Genomic DNA, 20,175 nt, shown 5'->3' with positions numbered 1-20,175 from the left:
CAGCTGAGTTGAAAAAAGTATACTGTGCAATTGATGATTCACAGCTTGAACCAGGTCATCATCTTTGACGACCAAAAAGAATACAAAAAAAATAAAATAAATAAAGTTGTAATTGTTCCTTATTTTTATTAATAGCCACCATACTATGCTAATGTGAACAATTTATATACCGGTAATTGGGTTTTATTTATATATTTATTTATTAAATATTCTATGCAATGTTAACAAAAATGATATTAAGGTGAGCAGAAGTGTGGCACACAGTGTGGGTGAGGTGGGTAGAACTTCAGAGTGTAGGCAGGACTGTACTTAAGAGATTCTGCTGCTTTAAACATAAAGAAATATGCCCCAATTTAGCAACTGTGCACCTTACATGCCAACACCCTTTTACAGAGAACTAGGCTGGTGGCAAATAAAATGGAAAATATATATGCTACATCTTGGAGAGTAACTGTCCAGCCATATCCCTAGATGGATAGGCGCTCACTCTGCATGGTCAGTAATGAAAAAAATCTGTAAAAGTGGGCAGGAGCACAGCCTGCAGGGTTATTAAACATGGGTAGCAGCTCAGTAATTAAAGGGTCAAGTATGATGGATAAAAGATCACCACCGCAAATGTCTGGGAAGCAGAGTACATGCTCTGTCTGCAGAGAACACCATGGGCAGGAGCACTGACTCAAAAGGGTAAGAAAATTGGGAAAGGAGTTCTGCAAACAGGGGTTTAGAGGAAAGGACAATAAACGTAGCAAGTGAACGACATGGACAAGCTAAGAAAGGTTCAGCTTCCAGTTTACCTGTCAGGTTTTCCAGATCCTTCTCTTCCAGTGAGGACAAGGTGTCATCATCTCCTTCCAGAAGGCTATCACTCTCAGAGTTCTGACCTCCCAGAATCTGAGTCTTGATGGACTGCTTTCCCTTCACAATGGCATCTTCTTCTGAATCTACAAGTAAAGGAGGTGCATCACAAAAGTGTACTGTAGCTTGGCACCTTTAGTATTGTGAAATGCAGTATTCCAGCTAATGGATGGAAAACATTCACAAACGGTTACTGAAAATAAATAAATGGTTAACTGCACCGTGCATCAAAAATAACTGCTGTCGTCAAGAGGTATTTTAGTACATCTATTCACTCACTGATGCATACTGTGACAAAGCTAATGACTGCTGGTAACAGGGTATTTATTCTAATTTATAGACATCGTATAAATGTACACCAGTGTATTGCACGTTTTGCATTTACTCTTAACAATAAGCTTCTATGAGTTAACTATATTATGGTGACAAAGTCACTTGCCTTTTTAAGTGAATACTCAAGTTCAAGAATTCCTTTGTTTGCATCACCATTTGTTAACCATGTGGTAGAATCAGAAGAGGCCGATAATTACTAATGTTGATCAGGAAATAGTTTACATTTTTTTTAAGGCTATCATTACATCCACCCAATATTAAATATTGACTACAATTAGAAAACTATCATTAATTAAAAGGAAAAAATCTCATGACAATAAACAGTTTTAGTGTGTATTTATTTAAGAACCATTTAGCCAGTCCATTATAAATGTGATATAGCTACATGTACTAATATATTGAATATAGAAAACAGCCATGTTAGGGCTGTGGGCCCCTTGTTCAGGTAAGCAATCAGTAGATATTAGGAGAAATGAAAAATTCACGACTACAGATTTTGTTATACAAACTATGTATATTGACCACATTATTAGGGATCGTAAAGCAAATCAAACAGGACTGTCAATAAGTTTGCGAATGTAAAAAAAAAAAAAAATGACAATAATGACCTAAGTATCAATAATTGCAGAATGACAAATTAGATTGTTTACCAGATGTGATAGAACAATAATGCTGTTAAACAAATTAATATTCCTTTAAATTTCTAAAAGAATTCCTTTAATTGAAACCTTTAAATCAAAATTTATAGTCCTGTAAAATGAACAACACAGATCTCACCAGCATACAATATCTGTTGTTCGATACACTAACAGTACAAGACAAAAGATATGTCTTGTACAACCCTGGGGCATAAATTGCAAACTTTCAATCAAAAGGTGCAAGGAAACAAATGTGCCCTCCCCCCCCTCGTGAGAACACTTGTCTTTACATAAATAAAACTCTATAAAGCTACAAGGCTGCCATTCGAGGAAGAGAGCCTCTAATACAGCTAGAAATGAAACACCATTCCAGCTTGTGAAGGTAGCATATGTGCAACATTTTGCAATTGTTCAACCTGAGCTGAGAAACCCCTTGTCATGGAAAATATGCAGCTTATTGATATTTGGAATGGTTTTCCTGTAATTAACTCCCCCTTGAGGATTTTAAGTTAGCAGCAGTGAAATTACCAACATTGCTCTAATACACACCACATGGGCTGGGGCCTTTCACAAATCTCAGTGGCCTAATAGCGCTCTGCCACAGGAGTTTCTTTTCTTTCCTTCAGTAATTAGAGCGCAGCTACCCTGAACACAAATTAAAGGATAATGATTGTGTTTAGAACTGGCCATAAAATATCTGCAGTTTTCAAAACCAAGTCTAGACTTTATAGGTTTAATCATCATTTCAAGAAGATGTCAACATTTCCTCTCAGAGATTGGAAGCGTCACTTTCTCACACTGTAATCTGCCCAATCCAGCAAATCCCTAGCGCTCCACAAGTCTGTAACATTGGTAGAAGGGTCCACTTTCACTTTAGTTTTGTAAAACGGTTTAGTAAACTATACCAGTATAAGTTATTTATCATAGAAAAGCGCTTTCCATTAGTTCTTGCATTTTTATTAACATGAGTGTCGTAATGCTTGTCATGAAATATCACCCCTAAACTTATTTAGTGTTACCAAGAAATAGATATCACATAAATCATCTCTCAGAAATGTATTTTTTGCAAAAATACAGATATTCCTTTGTATCTTTGAATGTTAACCGTTTTATTGTTAAAGTTTTAAAACAAAAAGAAAATATATTTTGATAAGTTAGAACTCTATTGTTTTGTGGTTTTGCCTTTCTTTAAATGTTAAAACGTCTTTAGACAAGCAAATATGTGCGAAAATTTGGTAACTGAACGCTGCCATATAGCTGAAAAAGTCTGTCTCCTATTCATAGTACTACTTTAATAAAGGGATTTGTTAGCAGCAGTGAACACTGCAGACTTTTTCTTTCTTGCAACATTCTTTACCAGTTTATAAAACACAAAGTAAATAAAATAAAGGAGTAAAATATTTCTATTAGTAAAATCATTTTCTTTGTTCTCAGCATGTACAACTCGGGACTTCATTTACGAAGCACACCATGAACTACATATTTTTTTTGTCCAGTGGACGTCAAGGTGCATGCTTATGTTCTGTGCTTTGGAAACACCTCTGCAAAATTATTGCGCAATGTGGAAAAATTTGAAGCGGCGCACTGTGTACATGCAAACGTCACATTCTTCTAACGTCAAACGTCCATTCTTCTACCGCTTTAGAACAAACCCATTCACAAAACAAAACCAGTTTTTCCAATAATACACTGCTTGGTGTATCCTTCTTCATGTTTTAAATTAATGAGAGTAAGGGGGCATAGGGAATGTTTTTACTACATTTAATTCTTGTATAGTTGAAGGGTGTCTTGTTTTTGTTATTTTTGGGCAAAGTGTGACTATCTGTTGACGCGCGGTTGGAAGTATTTTTGCATAGTGAAAATGGCTAGGTAACCTGTAGCAATAGAACAAAATAGGTTGCATATCCTGGACTCCAGTAAATTTTTTTTAGATAAAAATCAATAAAATGAAAAAAAAAACCCTAACTAAATACAGCAGAAGTCTTCAAGACGACGCAAATTGAATAATCACATGCATTATAAAAGAAATATTAATTTTCCCAAAACACGCATTTTAGTGTAGGCATGTAAACCCTGAGTGATAGGAATCTGATAAAACAAAGTGGCCAATTAAACAATAATTGTTCCAGTAATGTCACAGAACAAAAGAGCACATCAGAGCAGAGCTTATCTGATCAATGTTTGTTCCCAATTGTAAAGCGCTATGGAATTTGCTGGCGCTATATAAATAAATGTTGATGATGATGATGATGATTTACCTGGGAGTACAGGTGGTACTATTTGGAACATACACACACACACACAATATCTCAGATGTTTAGCCCTTGTATAATGCTCCCATGCGTAATGGTTCTTACAACAGAGAGTCTCAATTATCTACCATGCTATAAGGCCACAAAGGTCCAGATAACGTTCAATAGCTGTCCAGGTCCAAATAGCAGGCAGTGATAAAACGGATGCATTTCAGTGTGTACATTCTTCAGAAGGATCTTTAGCACATGTAGAACCCCTAAAAATTATTTAACTCATTGGAATCCTCTTCCTGCCACAAAATAAAATGTAGTCCACAAAAATAAGGCATGTTTAGCTTAAAAGTGTTAGCTTTGCCCAAGTCCCCCCATCGGATAATGCAATCTTCTCTTCCACAAATACACCTATCTTGGTTCTGCAAATCAATGCATTTTGGAAGAAATCTAGGCGGCCTAATCTATTTTGTGCATCATAAATAAGACCCATTTATTGTAATGAATAACATAAAGGGGCCGGCGACTTCTCTAAAACTATGTGCTCAAAATAACCACAAAGATCTCTAATTCTACACCGTACATTACCAGACTGACCCATTTCCCAGGGACAGTGGGTAACTTCAATCCCCAGAGAAGTCCTTAGGAGAAATGTTACCTTTTGAAGGACTTCTAGACTTCACTCAGCTTTCAAATCCATGCATTGGTCACCTAATTGTAAAAGCAGAGGTAATGGCTACACCCGCCATCACTATGACTCCTGGATTATTCATAAATATCAAAGGTAAGTTCTAATAGTAATGGTACATCCAGACAGGTTACAGGATTCTTTAGAGTTATTCATAGCTATGAATAACATTGGAAACTAAATACAGCATGGAGGTATAAGGTGGGTGTTCATCGGGACGTGGATAAGTGCATGCTGGGGAGAGATGGAGCGTGCAATGTTTGGTTGTCTGTAAGAGGTTTCTCTGTGCAATACACACATTCCCAACTTACAGATATTTGTTAACTTTTTTTTTATATAGCTCTTACACATTACGCATCACTTTACAGATTATATTTAAATATTTGCTTCTACCCCTGCCCCACGGGAGCTTTCAGTCTCACTGTCACAGTCTCAATTCCTTGCCAAAGACACACAGGTTAATTCTGTCAGAAGCCAATCAACCCATCAGTATGTCCTTGGGAGAAAACCAGAGGAAACTCATGCAAACAGAGGGAGAACAAACAAAATGTACACAGCTGGGTCCCAGGTCAGAGTGGAACCGATAGCCCCAGTGCTGAGAGGCAGCAGTGTCTTTTCACCAAACATTCATGATATATCATATTTCTGCCGCCCACGTTTTGGTACCCTGCTCAGTGTGCACTGGGGTGCAACTGTACAGTAGTAATCTGATGATTGCTATGATAAGTACAAGTACTGTATTACGGATAAATCATGGATGCATGTAACAACAGCATTTATACTTGCTCTACAATATTGAGGTAAACTGTCATTTAGACCAAAAAGTAGTCAGGACAGCAACCAGTGATGAAAGTGAAACGGACATTAGCCTCTCTCACAGAGCTTGGAACTGGAATGCACTGTTCATTTATGTTTTCAGAAGATCTATCTTTAGGGGTGATACTTAAGTGATGTCTCTGGAATATCTCACAAAGGAAAAACGCTGTAGTAAGTGACTATTTTCCATAAAGTCACAAAAACATTCTAAAGCCAACTTTACACTGCATGTTAATCTGTACTCACAGTATAAAATATATATAAGTAATATCTTACTGGTGTTTTATAAATATTCAGTTTGGTCCATTTAGCTAGAATGTCTGGTGGACCCCATTAAGCCAGTCCAACACTGCAGTAAGACAGCAACAAATCACCTACATCGGTTCCAGGCTGGTATACAAGTCTGTTCACTGTCACAATAACTTCTAAAGACTCCAAATTCCATTAACTAGTTTTGGACTGAGGAGTGAAGGAACCACATGTACATTTTGTTGCCAAATATCTACTGTAGAGTTGTGGTAAAGATTTTGTAGCTAAATAATGTACAATATGAGCGTATTTGTATTACACATGGGGGTATATTTACGAAACTGTGGGTTTGAAAAAGTGGAGATGTTACCTACAGCAACCAGATTCTAGTTATTTAGTACATTCTACAAAATGACAGCTAGGATCTGATTGGTTGCTCTAGGCAACATCTCCAGTTTTACAAACCCGCAGTTTATTAAATATAACCCATAATCTCTTTAGCTTTGGTCCTATAGCATGATTTTCTCATAACTTTAACATCCCGTTTGAGCTTTGCAGTAACCAATGTGAATAGCACAAAGATCTGGTTCTTGCAACATAAAAAAAGAGTAAAGACAATCCACTTGAAAATGGAACGAAAAACAAATAAGTTTGCCATTTCCATCTTCAGGTTGTGCTTTAAACTGTATTTCAATAATCTGAATAGACATTTAAATAGTACATGTGAAAAGTTACCAGGTACAAATATGTTAAAGTAAAATGCACAGACTATGCTATCAGAGCCACTTGAGCGGAACATACTATTTCACATACATAGCAGAATCCAGTAAAACGGGATAGGAATAATTGCATGTCAGCCACAGGATCCCACTGTACAGAGCTATGCATGGGTGAAGTAGAATACTCTGCTAAACATACCTGATTATGTTACTTTATCCTACTCAAATAGTAAAATGAATCAACAAACCAAAGTGTTGAAGCAGGCAGCCTTCAACCTAAAGGCGAATGTCAAGCTCACAGAGCATGATATATGAGCACTAGAGAGGCAGTCACACTACATCATTACAAGTCACCCTTGATGCACAAGTATTAACAATAACACACTTTCTTGCCCTCTCTCACTTGGAGATTTGTTTTGGTATTTAACCGAGATCCCTATTTAAATCTATGATTCTAAACAGTAAGGTCACATAGAAAATCCCAGGTGCTGAAATTTGAAAGAATATTTTACTCCTGAGAAAGCTACTAAAAGTGATTTTTCCTAACATTTTAAAATCTGAAAGAGACAAAGAGATCCACTATGTAGCATTTTCCATCTCACTGCACCATACTGTGCAGCACGAATCTACTTTCACATCTTAATTCTATCTTCAAACCTACCTAATGTAACCGTAGGGACGTTATACTGAAATATTGCTTATTTTAAAAACACTGTTTATTTTGAAGAACTTTTCTTGCATCATAAAAGAAAGTTCTTCCCATTATTGAGGGAAGTAATATTTAAAAGTTATTGGTGGTTAAAGGACCCTAAACATGATATACAAGCTGCTTCTGAGAACCGAAGATATTATAAAGCAATATTACTGGTTACTTGTTACAGTCTCCCTGACATGTTGGTTCCACCTAGTGCACAGTGGAACACTTGTACCTGAGGCTCCTCCGTTTCTATAGAATAGCAACAGAAAAGGTTTATCGCTCACCATTCTAAAGTGGCCAGTGAAATGGGTGTGAGCATCCGTGACTGTGTCGTCTTATTGGTCCACGCTGTCACCCCTACAGGCTGCAAGCCGATGTTGTATTACAGAGAGAGAAGAGCTCCAGGAATAACTGTTTGAGTCAACAGTTTCCAGGACTCCACTGAGAAGATTTAGCAGGTAAGTGGAAATCTAACGAATGTAAGATGCTTACAATAAAGTCAAGATATTGTAGGAAAAAGTATTATGCACAAAAGACTTCCAGTCTCTAATACTAATGGATAACACTACAGTCAGCCTATTTTAGCCTACGAGCAATAGCTTTCCCTGCATACATTAAAAAATATCAAGATCTGTCAAGGTATGGGAACTACTGCATATAGGGCTAAATGTTAAGAGCTCTATCAAATAACCCAACATTTATTTTAGGTTTCTTCATTGACAATTTTGCTGGCAGCTGGTGTAATTTTGCACCGCATTTGACGACATTATTCTCTCCATGTTCGTGTTTAGAGCCAAGCAGCACCAAAACGTGATAAGCAGAGGTTCCAGCCACACACAAGGGTCAGGACTCTGCTATATACAGTGACTGGTGGGGATCCCAGGGGAGGCACAATGGCCAATTACTATTATTTGGAAAGGAGCGGATTTAGTAAAAAATAATAAATGGGCTTGAGTTCAAGCAGTGGGAAATCCCCACGTTCTATATATGACTGATCCACCGTAAGAGCTCATTGTGCCGAGAGCTCTTAGGAGATAGCATTGTGTCACGCATGATAGTTTTTTTTTATTTTGCCAAACCAAGAATCCCTGGCATTATTACAGATGCAGAGCATGGATCTAGGTGAGAAATCAAGTGTGAATGAGGGTAGTGTAGAGGTGCTATTATTTCAATTAAAATCATTTGTACACTTATGTCTGTTTTATTTACATTTCTCCGTGGTGCACTACAGGCCCCAAAGCATGCCGGCATTTTTGGTTCCCCAAGTGCCAGAATGCCCTGGCAGCTATGTGTATGCTGGTGCCTGTAGCACACTATATATATATATATATACACACACACACGTTAACCCGTGCATGATACTCATGCATTCTAGTCAAATCAAGCTACTTAAGGTGTTATTAAAAAGGTTCTTGTCATGCATTTGGGCCATAGCCCAGGCCTCAACCACCAACCACTCCCCACTGTCACCCCCGGCAACCACCAATCACTCCCAACTGTAACTTCTCCTTCAAGAAATATATATATATTTTTTTTAAATCTTTATAAACACTTTTAACAATTAACAAATTAAATTAACAAATTAACAAACGTCTTAGTATACCAAATTTCAGCCCTTTCTGAATTTTTTTTCCACACACACTAAGAATTTAGTAGGTCAGTGTATAACTCCGCCCAGCAGGTGGCGCTGCAGCTTGGTTTTATTTTTTACACACACACAGACAGACTAACACGCCACTACACATTTAGATATATATATATTGCTGCTAGTAAGATTGCACCTAATCAACCATTTATCAGATCATCAAGAAAGTTTGAAGAAGGCTTCTAGGCGCCCAAGAACAACCAGCAAGCGCCAGGACCATCTCCTAAAGTTGATTCAGCTGCGGGATCGGGGCACCACCTGAGCTTGCTCAGGAATGGCAGCAGGCAGGTGTGAGAGCACAGTGAGGCAAAGACCTTTGGAGGATGGCCTGGTGCCAAGGATGCAAGCAAAGAAGCCACTTCTCTCCAGGAAAAACATCAGGGACAGACTGATATTCTGCAAAAGGTACGGGGATTGGACTGCTGAGGACTGGGGTAAAGTAATATTCGCTGATTAATCCCTTTTCAGATTGTTTTGGGTATCTGTAACGGACTTACCTGATCCCCGCCGCTCCGTCCAGAAGCCGCACTTCCGCATCCAGGACCACGTGACCGCACCCGGAGGCGGTCACATGACCACAACCCAGAGGCGGGGATTTTAAATCCCCTTCTGCATAAAAACCTCACTCTGGCACTCGCTGAGTGTCAGAGCAACACTTACCTGTTCCTGGCTCCTGTTCTTCGTAGATTGCAGTGTCTTCCAGTTTCCAGTGTCTACCTGTGTGCTGATCTCTGCCTGTTTGACTTCTCTGGTTCTCCTATACCTGTGTACCGACCCGGCTTGCTGACCATTCTCCTATTCTTGTGACCCGTATACCGAACCTGGCTTGTTGACTCCGAGTTGCCTTCTGATTCTGCCTGACTCCATTCCTGTGTACCGAACCGGCTTGTTTGACTCCGCTACCTCCGCTTCACTACACCTTGGGGCGAACCTGGGGACCGCGACCTGCGACTCCTGGCAGCGAAGCCCACCCCGCCTTGCGGCGGTTCTTGGTGAACACCGGAGAGATCGTTAGACTCCGCACCTCAGGTAAGCCAGCGCTAATCAAGACTAGTAATATAGTATCCAGAATCTGTTACAGCATCTGGAAAAACACTTGTCCGGAGAAGGAAAGGTGAGCACTACCATCAGTCCTGTGTCATGCCAACAGTAAGTAAAGCATGCTGAGACCATTCATGTGGGGGGGTTGCGTCTCAGACAAGGGAGTGGGCTCACTCACAATTTTGCCTAAGAACACGGCCATGAATAAAGAATGGTACCAAAACATCCTCTAAGAGCAACTTCTCCCAACCATCCAGGAACAGTTTGGTGAATAACAATGCCCTTTGCAGCATGATGGAGCACCTTGCCATAAGGCAAAAGTGATAACGAGTGACATAGAAAAACACAAAAAATTTTGGGTTCATGGCCAGGAAACACCCAGACCTTAATCCCATTGAAAACTTGTGGTCATTCTTCAAGAGGAGGGTGGAAACACAAAAACCCACAAATTCTGACAAACTGCAAGCTTTGAATAGGCAAAAATGGGCACCTATCAGTCAGTATGTGGCCCAGAAGTTGATTGACAGCATGCCAGGGCGAATTGCAGAGGTCTTTCAAAAGAAGGGTCAACACTGCAAATATTGACTCTTTGCATAAACTTAATGTAATTGTCAATAAAAGCCTTTCACACTTATGAAATGCCTGTAATGTTACTTCAGTATACCATAGCAATATCTGACAGAATGGTCTAAAAACACTGAAGCAGCAAAGTGTGAAAACCAATATTTGTGCCTTTCTGAAAACCTTTGGCCATGACTGTATATCTGGTTTGTGAAAAGTTAATTTGAGATGTTTTAAAACAAATTGAGTGTTTGCTCCATAAAGTTGGAGAAGACTTTAATGTTTACTGGTCACAACCCTTGTGCAGGAAATGTATTAAATTAAAATTAAATGTTAAATTAAAGTTCTTGCAGATGGCCAAACTGAATAAGATTCGGTCATATGGTGTTTGAGTTGAGCAGTTGGATCATTCTTTACAATGAGGCATATTTGTCTGGCTGAAAGATGATCACAAACAGTCAGATACCAATCATCCTCCAAAGGCATTTACCAACATGCCTATAGTGATCCTTATTACTTGAGTAAATTATCCAGCATTGCACTTTTTTAGGGCCATATATGAAGATTATTGTACAGACAAAACCACAAGCTATTTAGTGTTCATCAACAATTATACTATGTATAATTTACATGTAAGAGTAGCATAATTATGCACAGTATAATCATGATGGTTTTCTTTTAAGGGATTAATCCAGTAATTTATAGTGAGCCTAAATTCTGTACCAAAAAGTGCAGTGTATTTGTTGCAGTACAGTTTATGTAGATTGTCTATTTGGCTGAATAACTGTTTTATGCATATATCTGAAGCTACGTATCTAGCATATGTCATTGCCACCTTTTTTGAGGAATACACACATTCATACTACAGAAGAGCAAAATCAGTACTCACTTTCCTCTGATCGCAAGGCCTGATTAAAAAGGCTGTTTCACTAAATAAACTTGGAAACCTGATAAGTATTTGTTTATGAAGTGTGGAAGTGAAGAAAGCAGAGGTCCTAGAACTGAAGGACATCATTAAAGTGTAGAAGAATAAGAAGTGGGAGGAAATGAAACATCGGAGCAACTGTCAGTAAGACTGGAAAGGTTCCATAAGAGGGCAGTGTCTCAGACTGAACAGCATGTGGAGGACAAGGGATGATCCACAGTGCTGAAAGCAGCAGTGATGTCCAGGAGGATTAGGAGGGAGTACTTTTCCTGGGATGTCAGCCAAAACATTACTAGTCATGTTTGTTACAGCAGTCTCTTGAGCAGATTGATATCCGCAATATGAAAACGGCCACAGATACTGAGGTAATAATGCTACTACAGATTATTGACCAGGATACATAGAACTTCAACACCACAGCAATTTTAAATCACTTTCTGATCTTTCTTTAATCCCACACTAATCACTTTATTCTGTAGTTTGCTGACAATTTTTTTACAAATATGCATTAACATAACAATATTTGCATTTATTTTAATAAAATGCTCTCTAGGTGCATCAGATTAAAACAACCTTTTCTTGTATATTTAGATTTGGTTGGAACGAGTCATAATGATGGCACCTCCCTTCTAGGTATGAAGACTCTAAACAAACAATGAATAAAGGGGAGATGTGAGTTTAACTTATAATAAGCGAATCTGGTGCATTTGGTTCCTAGCTGTGAAATAGAAAGGAATGAAACAGCAGCAATAGTGGGAAGATGATGTAGGGAAAAGGAGCTAAGCATGAATGGAGTTTTGCTCAGTAGATGGAAAATGTATACCCCAGTGCATGCACAGTTGAAGATGGGAACACTGATCTTAAAGGGGCTTCAAAAGGTATTGACACCCTAGTGTTACACATCTGATCATTAGTGTACAAAATGGTTCCTTTCCCTAGCAGTAGTATAACAGCCCTAGAGCTGCTGTGAGGCTGACTGCTGCGTTTCCTGAATAGCACTGAATTAGCAAGGGCAACCAATTTAAATGTAGAGCAATATAGCAAAGACTATCAGCTAATCTTGGCATAGGAAAGGCTTGCTGACACCCAGCAGCAGTGAGAATGGGGGACAAAGTGAACGGTCAAAGCTTTTCCACTGTGCTGAGCAACACTCAAATCAGTTTAATGACTGAAAACCTGCGTAGGAACAAAAAAATGCATACTGCATGCACACAGGGCCGGCGCTTCCATTAGGCAAGCTTAGGCAGCTGCCAAGAGCGCCGTTCTCTGGGGGGCGCCACTGACTCAAGGCATAAATGTTAATAATGTCTTATAATGTTAGCGGCAACCGCTGGCATAATTAAGCTCACCGCCGCACATCTTTGAATTAACCAGTAGTTCAGCCAATCATTGCACAGCAAAGAAGCAAGGCGCCCTTCTGTCTCACTTCCGCACAGCTATTCTCCACCCACGGAACTGTTCATTAAGTAATAATGCGCCCATAGCCTCACTATAGGCGGGATCCCGGATAGACACTCACAGTCAGGTGAATGTTCTCCGGGTGTGAGTGGCAGCGTGGGTGCCACTGCCGACTCCTCGTCTATTAATCTGTGAGAGTGGGGAAGTTAGGGGGTTGGATTCTGTAAAGTTGGGGGCATGTTTAGAAGCAGTTTATGGGGGAAGCACGATTGTGTGTCCATGCAAAGCACCTAATGAATTTCCGGAGTTGCTACATTTAGCTGAAGGCAGCCCAGGAAGCTGAGAGTCCAGCAGGGGAGGTGCTGTGGTAGCTGCACTGCTCAGAATTACTGTGAAAAAGGAGCAACTCTGTTCAGGCCCTTGGACTACGGAAATGGAGAAACTTGGAATCTAAGGTAAGGAGATTTGCATGCAGAATGACAACACCATGACACCCACAGGTGCTTGCCCCCCCCCATGTGTGCCTTTCCTCCCCCTGTCCATGTGTGCCCGTCCCCCCTCTGCCCATGTGTGCCCGTCCCCCCTCTGCCCATGTGTGCCCGTCCCCCCTCTGCCCATGTGTGCCCGTCCCCCCTCTGCCCATGTGTGCCCGTCCCCCCTCTGCCCATGTGTGCCCGTCCCCCCCTGCCCATGTGTGCCTGTTCCCTCCTGCCAATGTCTCCTCCTGCCCATGTCTACCCCTGCCCATGCGTGCCTGTCTCCTCCTGCCAATGTCTTCTCCTGCCCATGTGTGCCTGTTCCCTCCTGCACATGTGTGGCGCCCCCCCCTCTTTGAATGTATTCCACTCTTACTAGACAATAGGAACCCCCCCACTTGTCTGAGTGTGCTTTGGGCTCCCTAAAGACTTAAGTCAGCTCTGATGGTGCCTATGTAATGTAGCCATTGAACAGCAGCAGTTGAGACATCAGCTTTGTGACAACCTGACAGGCAGTATACATAAATTTTTAGGTAATACACTGACTTTAGTCTTTAAATAAACAACCATAAACAAAAACCTCTACTCATATACTATACTATACTCATGTCCACTTGTACTCAATATACTCAGAAATGTAGAAATGATATAGAAGGATGTTCTACTCCCAATAAGTTCACACTTAAAAAAAAGACCTTTACTATATTTGAAGCTTTCAGTTCTCTTTTTGATGAGTTTATGAATGTGGATCGAGGGTATTGGGGGGGGGGGGAGCCTTAGGCTGAATCTTTGCCTAGGGTGCCCAGAAAACTAGCACCGGCCCTGCTTGCACAGTTCATGAGTAAGATACAAAGTAGTTTAAAGACTGAAATACTGCGTGAAAAAAAAGCATATTGCATGCACAGTTCAAAATGAGGCAGACTGATATCACTGACCTGAATAGGATTACAAAATATGTTGATGTCTTCGTGTTCCATGACCAAATATTTCTACTGAAATCAATATACACTTTCCCAGGATATGGGCGAATTTAAAATTTTTTGGCAGCAATATCAATACTAAAAGGAATACTATAATGGAATAATGGTATGAATAGAATGGTGGACAGCATCAAATAATAACAAAAGAATAATCTGCAGTCCAAGTCTTAAGCTAGAAGGCTGATAAAGGTGCAATGAGTATGTGGTGTAGAGGCATCTTAATGCACTATAGGCAACCATTTTTTATAGGATAAAAGACAAATTGGACTTATTTGATGTGATGTGAAGCAATGTGAAGACAAGGCAGGTCACTACTCATCAGAATATCTGGGTTTTTTTTTTTTTTTGGTTTTTTTTTAGAGAGAAAAACAGTTTTATTTGTCCCATATTGTTAGACCACCTGCTATTAAATATCTAAGCTAATAGACTAAACAGTAAAACTAACAGTCTGCATAAACATTTCACTAACAATTCTCTAATTTGCTTACTACTTTTTCTTATTTGTACCCCATCCTAATAACAGGAGCATCTAAAGCAGTGTTGGTGAGGCTGGCCTTCAGTACTGGTGAAGACCACTTGTCTCAACTAAACAGATAGAAATAGGATAATGGAACATGGTATTGAGGAAGCCCAATGAACTGAATGTCATAATGCATAATGTATAGGCATGATAACAAGCTTTGTACATTACACATATGTATATGCAAAGCTCATGTTTTATTTCAAACCTGTTCTATAAAATTGATTTGAGAGTGCAGTACATTAAATTCCTAAATGGTAACAAAATGATGCTCCATTTCCAGACTAGTGTGCCGCAGGAAGAGCTCTAGATGAAGGGGATGAGATACATCTGGTTAGACTCTGATCTTGCATGTAATGTGTAGGTAACAGTCTACAAGCTCATGATGTCAGTTTCTCATGAGTGTAAGTTTTCCCATTTTTTTCTATAGATCGTCCCATGTGCTACCGGTAGAAAGTCCTGTTTGTCCCATAAGAGAATAAAAAAAAAACCACACATACGTAAAGAAAAAAACAATACTAATCATGATACCAATGTAATGCAGAGAACAGAAAGATCTGGCTTGAAAGAGCTAAAAAGCTTATGGTCCAGTATATCAAATAAACATATAAATACAGTGTGTTAACCAATTTGCAATAACCTTAGAGGTTTCTATATTGAAATGATATAGGATTATCCCCATGTGCTTACCCAAAATTATCTCTTTATTCTATAATATGAGGTATATCTTGTCCACTACAGCTTGCAATCTATTTGGTTTTCCTGGGCAGATGATGCAAGTGGAAACAAAGAGTTTGAGTGGAAGTTCATTAAAGAGAAGTGCAGGTCAGAGATGTCAAGTGCATCTAGAGATATGGACATAAATAATTGAAACAGTTCCTCTAACATAAAGGAAAGTGAAGGTTTACGGACATTACCCATTGTAAGATTTACAGAGCTCAAGAGACCACTGCAGAAATTTTGAGTCAAAAGACTACTAGATTTTACATTTTCAAGAACTGATCAGGAGATGAAAAGTATATAAAATAATAATGAGCCGGTAAAAAGCAACAGTGTTACTCAGTGTATCTTTAAATTGTGCAAAAAACAAACAAACTATATAATATGCCTCAGCTTCACGCTGTCATATTTGTATTGTTTAGTTATATTTTTAGGGGAGTGACACTATCCCCAGCCTAGCAGCGTTTTTGAGACATCTCACCGAGGGTTTTTTAGCACCAGGTATATATTTATTAAACTATATATATTATATACTGAAGCTCAGGATGGTTTAAAAGAAAGTATAATTCCACTCAAATGCCACTTGTAATTTCATGGGACTTTTCATTTGAAAGAGTTTGTTTCAATTAATACAAATCTCAGAGAACACACATTTCCAGACAATGACTCCTATAAATAACTCTAGGGGAGGGTTCCACTTTGAAAAATGGCTAGTGGTTCTCTCTGAAGAAAGCTAATGCGAACTTGGAAAGGGCAATTAAATTGTCAGAATTAACAAATTTGTTTTTAACTAGAAGATAGCCAGAAGTATAGTCTTCAGGCTTGTATTGATCGACAGAACAGAGAACATTCGTCTTCAGGTATTTACACTGCCACCTACACATTAGAGGCTGCTTTAGATCTCATCAATCCAAATACAAAAAATTGCTCTGACTTTTACATCTGCACAGTCTTAGAGTATCCGTATCAGATACTAGCAATGTAGCTTTTCCAACACTTCTATACACTGCTAACACAAACACCCAATATTATAATCTTGTGTTAGAGTCCACATCATGTAACTACAAAATCAATTTCTCTACAAAAATACTAAAACCATACATATCCCACCTATATGGAATTTAAATAAATCACCTAGTTTCAATTAAAAAAACAAAACAAAAACACACACACAGATACATATTTGGATGAAAAAAATGTTAAACAAGTATCCATATGATGTCAAAGACAAACAATTTATGTCTATGCATTTGTATAACTCTAAAACATTGCATTATATTCACTACTTGAAAACAAGTTGATGTCTAATTTTTTATAAAATCAAAATTATTATGAGCGCACAGTGAAAGAAAAGAGTTTGCTTATTTTCTGAAATACAAACATGCAGGAAACTTACACCATAGATTATGATTTTAAGCACTGTCAGTTTTCTTAAAAATATGCAGTTTTACAAAGAAGTTTGCAGGTGTTATGGCTGAATGGGTTTATATATCCCCATCTCCTTTATTTCATTTGCCTCAGATAAAAGAGCATGTGTCAGCTTGATGCACATATTGCAAGCAACAGCAAATAAAATCCACTAAACTAGTATTGATTCCACTTACACTGAAGATACATCATAGCCAATATCACTTCACTCCACTAACACCAGAGGCCAGTTCCAGTAATGGCAGCAGGTGTGCGAGTGTACATTTAATTACAAAATATCTTTGCTCAAGAGCATAAATATTACATACTTGATCTTGTTTTCCATTGAGAGATTAAAAGGCATCAGTTTTACATAACTATGTTAAAGGCTCTTTTCGAAGGAAACCCCCAAATCTTGTACTTTATTTGGCATATTAATGTTGCTCTGTGCAAGTGTCATTATTGAATGGTTGAGTCTTTCAAATGGCATTTGTCCTCCTTTACATGTAGATGATCACTTACATATGAGGTAGCTTCTTAGCACAAGTACCAAGCACACGATAGATTGACCAAATCTTCGAGAGGTTCATTCTCCCCAAATAATTATGTCCTATGTTTCTGTTGCATATGCTGCAACAACTCTTTCACATGGTACCCTGATTTTCCACTTTCTACTGTTCTTCGTTCAGTATTCTTTGCCCTTTTTCACCTCACCATTAATCTTCTCCTCCACTCACTCCAAAGAATCATTAGCCACTTGACATCTACTCAAACTCGGTACAACACTGAAGCCTGCTAGAGCTCCTTCTGACACTTATTTTTTTCACCTGTGTTCAACAGGCAAAGATATCCAGGAATCATCAAGGCAATATTACCTCATAGCAATGGAATTCAGAAATGCCAAACTAAAGGATGTGCACAGATGACGGGAGTTTGACACAAACATTGAGGCATAGTGGCAATTGCACACAGCTCACAAAGGGGCATATTTAACAAACAGTGATGGTTCACCATCGTGCACTTACCGTAAAATTCATGTGTCCCGCATATTTAAGAAAGTTGCATTGCTGCAGATATCGTGCATTCCTTTTCGTTTTTGGGAGCAGTCACCATTCTACAGTATGGTGACTGCTCTCAACCGCAATCTAACAAATTCCGAAAAAAAAGTTTTTTTCCGTAACTTGTCATGATAATGTACGCCAGCTGAAGATTTCAGTGCTGTCAGCTCTGCTCCGAAAAGCAGAGCTGGTCAGCGCATGTGTGGAGGGATCACATGATCCCTCCCTGTCACTCACCGCTCGCTTTCTGCAACTATAGTTGCAGAGACAGAGCGGAGATGTCTGTGCGCATGTGCAGCTCTGCGAACTGCACATGCGCAATTCCAGTGTGAAGAAAAATGAAGAGGACCAGGAGGAGATCCGTAGACATTGCGTTCCGAAGAGGCGGGGTAAGTGTGATTTTTTTTATCACATAAACAGCAGTTTATCGGAACTGCTGTTCCTGTGTTGCGTTTTTCATAAATTTCACTTTCTGATAAGATTGATAAATGTGCCCCAAAAGTCCACTTAGATGAATCGTAAACGCAGTTGTCTATATTTAGAAAACCAAATGTGCAAAAACAGAATGGTAGAAAATTAATGGGCAAAAATGTCCTAAGCTTAAAAATGACACAGACCTGTTTTTAAATAATAGACTGAAAATATATCTTGTACTTGTCCTATACAGTGTCACATGCTCTATTTGTCATGTCTTGGAGCGGTCACATCGATAAGCTCCACCCCTTTCTGTAAAGCCTCACTCCTTTGTGGCCAGGGTGAGGAGGGAGCAGGAAATTAATATTTTCTGCACACTATGCTTTATAAGTATAGTGCTCTGTGTGTTTATGCTAATTTTGAAATAGAGCCACAATAATGTTATAAAAAAATGAAATAAAAGATAAATACCCCTGCTCACATTTTCCTAGAAAATGCATCAACATAACATGTCAACTAGGTGTAGGGTCCAGGACAGTGCTATGAGCATCTAGACCCAGGTCCAAGGATTTCATATACAAACATACAAAAATAGAAATCTTGCTCGTGATCCACATTAGCAGATATTTCTAGCTGTATTTATCATTAGTGGCATTAAGCCTAAGACATATGTCAAACGTAAATGCTATACTCATAGTGAAACAATAATTGTAACATATCTTCTTCAATATTGAACTTATGGCTTTTGACATTGTGGACCATCCACTTCAACTGCCTTGGCCTTCACAACACTGTCCTCTCTTGGTTCACCTCTTATATCTCAAACTGATCCTCCACACCCCCTCCCTCTTCCACTTTCCATTGGGTTCCCTCAAGGCTCAATTTGTGGCCCCTGCAGTTCTTACCTGGTCCCTGGTTGAAATAATGAGCTCCTTAGGTCTACATTACCACGTCTCTGCCAATGACACCCTGCCTTACCTATCTATGCCAATCACTTCCCCCAAACTGAGATCATTGTCATCCTTCCCTCCAGAGTAACCTCCCTTCTCCACCTCTCCCTCACTGCTGACACCACCACAAAAGGCCACTGCCCAGTTGTCACCCATGACTGACTCCTCCATCTCATTCACTTTCCATATACAATACATCTCCCACCTCTTGGCACTTCATCTCCAGAAAACTGCAAGGATTCGGCCATCCCTCTCCATTGCTGTCACCAAAACATTAATCCACTGTCTCATCTCGACTATTGAAATCTTCTTCTATGTGGTAAAATGTGTCTCTCTCAGGCCACTCTGTTTTTTCCTCTCTCCTCTGCCAATTTCTCTACTGACGCCTGGCTCCCCACCCCTTATAGAATCCAATTCAAACACCTCAACTTCACCTACATATCTCTTACCTATGCCTCTCCCCCACACCCCTTCCCTCTGATTACTTTTCATCCTACAATGGAATGCATTCCCTCTCTCTGTCAAAATTATCTCCAGGATCCAATGTTTCAAAAGCTCCCTCACAACTCAACTGTTCAACAAAGCCTACAAGACCGCTGCCTAAACCCTCCTTACTGTCACTTTCTTTGCCTCCCCCTTTCTTCCACTCCAACACCACCCCTTTAGAGGGTCAAGCTCTCATGAGCATGGCCCTCCTTCCTCTTGTTTTCTCCCACATGCTTCCTGCCCCTGCCTTGTCATCTTCAGCTACCCATACCGTTCTTGTAACTGCCCTTTGTAATATAACTTGATTTAGGTTATGCTTCTTTTATTACTACTAGCATCTATTACTGCACATTTCA

The 20,175-nt window shown here is 39.4% G+C and overlaps 1 protein-coding gene across 1 annotated transcript in view; it reads right to left on the bottom strand.

Moving 5' to 3' along the window:
* Positions 1–20,175, bottom strand: part of LRBA (LPS responsive beige-like anchor protein) — a 478,343-nt gene that overhangs the window by 185,867 nt on the left and 272,301 nt on the right. Inside the window, exon 38 of the mRNA XM_075198883.1 lies at positions 795–941. Within this exon, the coding sequence (XP_075054984.1) occupies positions 795–941 (147 nt within the window). The remainder of the gene's footprint in view (positions 1–794; positions 942–20,175) is intronic.

This window comes from Mixophyes fleayi, chromosome 1 (assembly GCF_038048845.1).
Source record: "Mixophyes fleayi isolate aMixFle1 chromosome 1, aMixFle1.hap1, whole genome shotgun sequence".
NCBI lineage: Eukaryota > Metazoa > Chordata > Amphibia > Anura > Limnodynastidae > Mixophyes > Mixophyes fleayi.
Note: the sequence above shows the minus strand (reverse complement) of the source record. Positions and strands in the feature narration are given on the sequence as shown.